Source organism: Papaver somniferum, chromosome 7, assembly GCF_003573695.1.
Source record: "Papaver somniferum cultivar HN1 chromosome 7, ASM357369v1, whole genome shotgun sequence".
NCBI lineage: Eukaryota > Viridiplantae > Streptophyta > Magnoliopsida > Ranunculales > Papaveraceae > Papaver > Papaver somniferum.
This window is the reverse complement of record NC_039364.1, coordinates 97,798,271-97,806,027: the sequence shown is the minus strand read 5'-3', so window position 1 is coordinate 97,806,027 and position 7,757 is coordinate 97,798,271. Positions and strand designations below refer to the sequence as shown.

General features: G+C 36.4%; 1 protein-coding gene across 1 annotated transcript; it reads left to right on the top strand.

Annotated features, from left to right (window-relative positions):
• Positions 1 to 589: 589 nt before the first annotated feature.
• On the top strand, positions 590 to 2,459 carry LOC113297930 (RING-H2 finger protein ATL46-like). The gene has a single exon (XM_026546535.1). The coding sequence runs from the start codon at positions 992 to 994 to the stop codon at positions 2,267 to 2,269; it is 1,278 nt and encodes a 425-aa protein (XP_026402320.1). The 5' UTR covers positions 590 to 991; the 3' UTR covers positions 2,270 to 2,459.
• Positions 2,460 to 7,757: the final 5,298 nt, after the last annotated feature.

The window sequence follows — 7,757 nt, the reverse complement described above, 5'->3', positions numbered from 1 at the left end:
TAGATTGGGTCGCGTTAAAAATGAATTTATGAATATAAAAAAGTTCAAGGGTATATTAGAGAGTTCATTGAAAAAGTATGACTATAAACAGAAACTGGACACAATTTTGAAACTGACGAATAAGGAATAGAGGACGGTCTTTCAGAAACAGAGGGAGTATCATTTACCCGACCCATTAGACGGACATTCAAAACACGTCGTACAATTTGCCCGGCCCATCGGATGGCCAAATTGAAACGCACTAAGATAAAAAAAAAAAAAAAAAAAAAAAAAAAAAAAAAAAAAAGGAAATCAACAATCACGGGTAATGTTAGGTTTAATTAGAATCGGCAGAGTAATTATGAGTTGGTTTATTTTCTAACATCACTCCTGAAGTAAGAAAATCAGGACCCTAGAATTTCGCCCACTGAAGATTGAAGAACCGTGCAAAAGCCAAAAACAATCAAAAATCCAAAACAAAATTCTGAAGGTCAAATTTGGCAAGAAGACATAGATACCCCTGATGTTGCCCCCACTTTGCGATCTCCTCTCATGAGACTGCAGTCTATCACTTTGGAAGCTACTGCCAACCTTTTTCTTTCATCTTCCCACTATAAAACAATTTTTCAAAAAAAAAAGAATTTGACTAATTCATTAATTATCTTAGGGTTTCCACTCCTACTCTGTGTTGAAAAACAAGAGTCTGAAAACAAGAAATAAAAATGGGATCTTTTTCAATGGTGGATGAGTTCTATCAATCTCAGGTAGGTTACCTACAATTTTAACTTCTCCCTGATTGTTATGGTCTACTTCCTATGCTCAAAATCACATCTTAGTTGTTGATCTTTGATAAGAAAATTATGAGATTTTGAGCTAACCCATCTTCTCAATTCTCAATATTTGGAAAATATAGAGTTTCAACTTTAGTGGGTTATGCTTGATTTTCAGGAATTATAAAGTACAAAAGAAAAAGAAAAAATGTTCTTTTGAGTTCTAGCAAGTCCTAAAAAAAATGTCTTGGTTTGAATCTGAAATCCATACAAAATACCACTTATTATCAAACCCACCTCTAATATCTCCTCCTCTTTCAACTACTCCATCATTCTCATCAACTTATAATGCTAATTATCAAAAAGATTCAACTCCATCGCCACCGTCATCATCAAATGGGAGTAAAATTAGTCCAGCTGTTTTATTCATCATTGTAATCTTAGCAGTGATCTTTTTTATATCCGGTTTGCTTCATCTTCTTGTTAGATTCCTTATTAAACAACCATCATCATCATCAAACTCACAATCTAGTAGATACCCAGAGATGTCAGGTACTGATGCATTACAAAGACAACTTCAACAGCTATTTCATTTACATGATTCAGGTCTTGATCAAGCTTTTATTGATGCTTTACCAGTTTTTATGTATAAGGAGATAATGGGTTTAAAAGAACCATTTGATTGTCCTGTTTGTTTATGTGAATTCTCCGAAGATGATAAACTTAGATTACTACCTATGTGTAGTCATGCTTTTCACATAAACTGTATAGATACATGGCTTCTCTCAAACTCAACTTGTCCACTTTGTAGAGGAACCCTTTTCCAGAATGGGTTTTCAATGGAAAATCCTGTTTATGATTTTGATGAACCAAGGGAAGAAGATTGCGTACAGGGTGATTGCGAAACCGGGTTTGTTTCTAGTAAGAAGCCAATTGAGATTGAAGAAGCTACAGGTGAGAAAAGGGTTTATCCTGTTAGGCTTGGCAAGTTCAGGAATGTCAACAACAATGAAGCAGTAGTAGGGGGTGGAGGAGTGACAGGAGGTGGTGGTGGTGCTTTAGAGAGAGATGCTATAGCAGAAACAAGTAGTAGTAATTTGGATTCAAGAAGATGTTTTTCAATGGGTTCTTTTCAATATGTGGTTGCTGATTCAACTTTGCAAGTAGCTTTGTCCAATGATAAAGATCACGAAAGTGGCCGTTTGACGCTTTTGAAAGGAAGACTAGGAGCACAGAATCAGAATGCCCATACTTCCATTGATGTGGATTTGTTAGAAGGGAAGAAATTGAGTAGTGCGAGTAAGGGTGAGAGTTTTTCTGTTTCAAAGATTTGGCTTTGGTCCAAGAAGGGCAAATATCCTCCAAGTTCCACTGATTCTCTCAATCTTGGTCTTCCCTGGACCGAAAGAACTCAAGAACTAAGAACTCAAGAACTAAGAACTCGTCAAGATTTAAGAAGTCAGGGCTTAAGAACTCATCAAGATATGGGAACTCTAGACTTGAGAAGTCAGGGCTCATGAAAGGTACTTACTTAATCTGTCTTATTATGTTTTCTTGATTAATCTTTCAATCCATCTGTCTATCAATGAAAGAACTAGTTAATGTTTTTCTTTTGTTCAAATTTTTGGAGGGTGCAAACTAGTCTCAAATTTTGCTTCTTTTTCATCTCCATACTTTTCTTCTGTCAATGCACTTTTATCTTTGAGTGGATGAAGTGAAAAATCTCAATTCTCACCAAACAAACAGTAACAAGTTCTTTCTTTTCCTTTGAAATTTTCTTGCTTTTTTTATCTGTAAATTTGATTAACCAATACATACTGTAGTATACCTTGTTTGATGATGATGCCTTTAGCTTAATAACCCAACCTTTGTTTAATGTGTAGTCATCAGCAGAGCCATGTGAGAAAACAAAAACAAAAGGTTTTATGGGACCCAATTTAGGCGAAATTTTGATCACCTCATATAAGTTAACAGATATACAAATCTCTTGGTGTGTCTGATTCTCTTTATAATAAAAATACTTGCACAACTAGATTATGCATTTGCTTTTGAAGCTCAGGTTTCTTTCCAGCTTTGATCGGTTTATTGTTGGTCTGTTTTTCTTTCTTTTGTGTCTCTCAGAGGGTGGTATTCCACCACCCCCTACATGTGTTGAGTTGGATAGTGATGGATGGGATGGTGGTGCTGGTGGTGGTGACTGGTGGGTGCCATAAAAAGTTGTGTGAAGGATTCTAGCGAGTGAAAGAGAGCTTTGAGTAGATGAGTCCATAACATTTGACATTTGGTAATTGGTGGTGGTGGTGGGGTTTATCCCACCTTGAATGGTCTTTAGAGTTCCCCTTTTCTAAGTTTTCAATATGGACATGGTTTAGAGATTTCAGGGGACATATTTGTGATGGAATTTTTTGTCTCGTTTTCTATCCAAAAACCTTGTCTAATTAAGAGTGAATGAGACCTTGAGAGTGGTGGGTGCTGCCTGCAATAAGCCAATACATGGATAACCTACTTGAAAAGGCAGGCAGGCATATAATAGCTAGCTCACAGTAGGTCAAATTTGTCTGTTAACTGGTGATTGTCCAGAGAGAAAGGGAAAGAAGCCAAGATCTAGATTATTGAACAAAACTGGAAACAAACAGGAGAGGATAATAATAATACATATTATTAGAGTGGTTGGCAGAAGAATCCAAGGTTTTGAGTATTGTGTCAACATAATGTGAAGAGTGGGGGCTTAGTTTTCTACTAATCCTTGATTAAAGCAATACTAAACAAAAGATTAATAGTAATATAATGTTGATAGTCAGGGATGTTTGGAGTATAAATCACAATCCCATTTTGAAAAAGTGTATCTAATCTAACAAGAATCAACCCCATTTTATTAGTACTGTATTTGAAACTTAAAAGAAAAAGAAAAAATAAAGGGAAAAGTAAAGATACTAGTGTCCTTTTTGTTCTTGGAAACCACTGGTGGTGTCATCCCCAACATGATGTATGTTGTATTGTTTATTTGGAGATTAGTGATTTGGATGGCTTAAACTTTGTGCATGTTGGATTGGATCATACTTTTAACGCCTTTGATGACAATGAAAGAAGAATCAGCATCACCTAGATTACAACACTCCTTTAATCCCAGAGCCATGCATTATGTTTTATTCTCGAATTTGTATCAAATCCATCGGATGGATGGACGGATATTGACGGTACACAAAGAGTTGGAATCTGAAACCAAACTAAGTACTCGTACTACTGTTGTTTTTACATCTTTTTTTGATTCAAAGTTAGGGCCCAAGTTTTGAGTGGAAGGAGACGCAGGCACAGCTGCCGATTTGGGCCAAACCACAACCAAACAACTTAATTTGCTATTAGTACAACCCTTTTACTTTTGTACAATCTTTAACTAAACAAACTGTTAGTACCTTGACCTCCATTAGTGTTAAATTTGTAATGAGGTTGTTTCAGATCGGAGTCTGGTGGTCCAAACTCACGGACATGCACGATTACTTATTCATAAAATCATCTTTCATGGTACCTTTTCATAGCTCTTGGAGCTTTTTAGGGGAAGTGATTTGCTGCTTTAAATGGAAATGAAATTGTGAGATCCAAAGAAGAAATTGTACATTTCACGTGGAACTTGATGCTAATAATCACTTATGTAAAAATCAATATTGGGAACTAACCGCTGTAGTTCCCCAAACGAGTGTGTACAGATTTTGCCGACCATATACCCTTGATTGTGGCTTGCTTTTGTTAGCTCCTCTATTTGGGTGGTGAAAAATACAAACACACTCATCACGGGTGGTCCTGGCTGGTATGTTGGGAATTGGCAGTCGGGGTGCAGCAACGATACCCATGGATCACAGATGTCAAAGATAATACGTCTAAAGAAAATAATGAAAAGTAGTAGTAACAAAGTAAGCAGTGAACAAGCACACAACCACAATATAAGATATACTTACTTCGCTCTTGTGAGTTATATCCACAACCTATCAGAACTATATAAGATCATTACGACGATGTTCTTCCAGTGAAGAACCTGGTAAACTCAAGACCATCCAAGAGTCATATTCGAGAAACCTTAATTTTAAAACATCCTTACAAATTACATCTATCTCATGGTTAATAACACACAAGGTTTTACCACTCTTCTGGTTATGTTGGATATCATCGCATCTACAATCTTAGTACTTTATATATAGTAGAACACATACTTGATCACCAAGTATTAGTCTCATAGGATGAATAAACTCATAAACTATTACCTATCTGGATTCGAAAATCATCTCAATGTGGAAACAAACCAAAACAAGAAACTCATGGTTTTCCTTACATGATGCACTTTTGTCATTGGGTTATTCTTAATTTTGTGGACATCAAATGTGGATGTGCTAAAACAAGCGTCGATGTACCAGAAAAGAAGTTTGTGTCTGAGGGAGCATACCACATAATTTTAGAAAAAAAAGTTGTGGTTGAATGTTGACCAAAGCTCAGTTTTAAAAGGTGGCCCCACATGAGAGGTTGTTGACCAATGGTAACGTTGGGTTTGGAGCTATTTCTGGTGTATTTTCCGGACATACACCTTTGATGATGATAACTCGAGACAACTTCACTCACATACTACATTTTCTTGTCGTTGTTAAATTTAAATTGAAGCTTAAAAGAGCCACCGCATTTCTTTGTATGATGAACTACCTTCTTCCTTGCGGTCTTCGGTTGAAACTCAAAACTATTTCTTTGACGACTCTTGTACTCTCCACCACACTCGCAAACCATTTGAAAGATGATGGGTCTAACTTGATTATTCTCGTTAGAGCACCGCTTGGCAGAGCTCACAAGTTTTGTTATCTCAAGCTTGTTGTCAATGTAAAAAAACTATATCTTGATTTTGAATCTACTAAAGTCAAGTCTCGGACTAGGATTGTAGTATGGTACTTGAGTATCAGGCATCAACGAATAGCCCCCGAAGATTGGAGATTGAAGAACAAACGAAGTCATTTGCGAGAACTTCAGCAACAAAGGGGTACGTGAATACTGACCTATCCTATTTACTCACGAGATTTACCATTTTATCTTATGAGACTATGTCATATGATTTTAGTAGATTTATTATTACAAAGAAGAAATTTCGAGTTCAAGCTTGTCTTGGTTAAACTCTCGAAATATTATTCATAATACGTTTTTGTTTCAATTTAATCATTTGGAAATTTCCGGGGAAACAGTGCATACTGTATATGGTTGTTGGGAATGTTTCCGATTGATTATGAAAGAAAAAGAACTGCTTGGCAAAAGGTATACATACTTGTATGTTTTACCAAAGTCAGTATGAATTTCGAGAACTTTATTGGTTTGCAACCTCGTTTCGAGATCCCTTTACATCTGAGTCCGGGAATGAGTTAGGTTGGCAAACCCGGTCTGCAAACCCCTACCATCTGATTTTCGCGAACTGTCAAGGTTTGTAAACCCTTGTGTCTTGACTTTCGTGAACTGCCAAGATCTACAAACCCGATTTGCAAACCCTTGTGGCCTAACTTCGGGACATGTCAGAGGTTTTCAAACCAACCTAGTCACAATATTAACAGAAGTATACGAACTATACTATGTTTGCTTTTGCTACATCTCTCATAAACACAACTTTATATACTAAATCACGTTGTGTTTGGACATGATTTGTATTTTCACAAAATAAACACTTCAAAGATGATTTTTCGTTTTGCAGAGTTGACTCATGTTTATCACAACTTTTAACACCCATTATTCCAGAACCGACCGGAACAAAGGAATTATTTGTGCTCATAGTCTTGATTTTGAAACCTAAACCATTTGTATTTCCAAAAGACTTCTGACCAAATAACATTGCTGAAATCTTGTCAGAGCTTCCAGACAACCTCTGCAGGTCACACTTAAGTGTATTAATCTTTTTTTCTTTTAGAGACAGGGTTCTGTTGAATTCATCATTAAGACAGTCAATCTCAAGATTTTTCACCTAAAGTGATGATTCAAGTTTCTCCAACCTCAACTTTGGTTGAAGATTTTCTTGGTGAATTTCTTCATTTTTATCCAAGAATTCAAAAGTCTCAGTGTCAGACTCGCATTCTGAATCAGAATTTGAGTTAGTAGAAGTTTCTGCTGTGAAAGCTGAAACTTCAGTGCACATATCGGAAATATGCGAGTTGACTAACTGATACGATTTTTCTTGTATTGAATCATCTGAAGCATCAGAGAGAGAAAGATGTTCCTCAAATCTTTTGCTTCTTCTCACAATATCCTTGATCATTTGTAAAATCAATAACCTCTCAGGGTCAATATGATTTGGATAACATTCATCAGCCTAAGACAAGATAGGAGAATTACTTGTGTTGGTCACAACATTGAACGCGGAAGTTCTAGATGTGCTCTGATGATGATCAAGAATTCTTAACTTTCCAATAAGTGAGTTTCTGGAAGTGTTTCAAGGTTATTTCCTTCAACGATGGCATGTTTCTTAGAATCGTACCTAGCTGGCAACGATCTGAGAATTTTCATCACAAAGTCCTTTTCAGGAATAGTCTTACCCAACGCAAAAGATGCATTAACAATTTCAGACACTTTGTGATTAAACTCATCAAATGAATCTTCATCAGCCATACGAAGGTTTTCCTAATCAGAATTTAGGTTTGGAAGCCTAGCTTCTTTCTCAGAGGAATTTCCTTCGAAAATCGTTTCTAAGTTATTACCAACCGTAGAATAACAGGTACGCTTAGCTATTCCCAGAATTCCTTAAATCACTGGATAACAGGTACGCTTAGTTACCAGATTTTATTCGTCTGAACCACCTTGAGGTACGCTTACAAGAAGTAATTCAGTCGAATGTTTTAGGGTTCGTGAATTTAGGTTTGATTCTAGTAGTTAGACTCAGTACGCTCGGTCTACTTGCTAAGGTTGTGTCTACACGCGATTGCTTTTCACGTTTTCTACTTCTGTAAGGAATTATTCAACAATTACGGATATCCTAACCCTTACTAGCAATAGATTAAA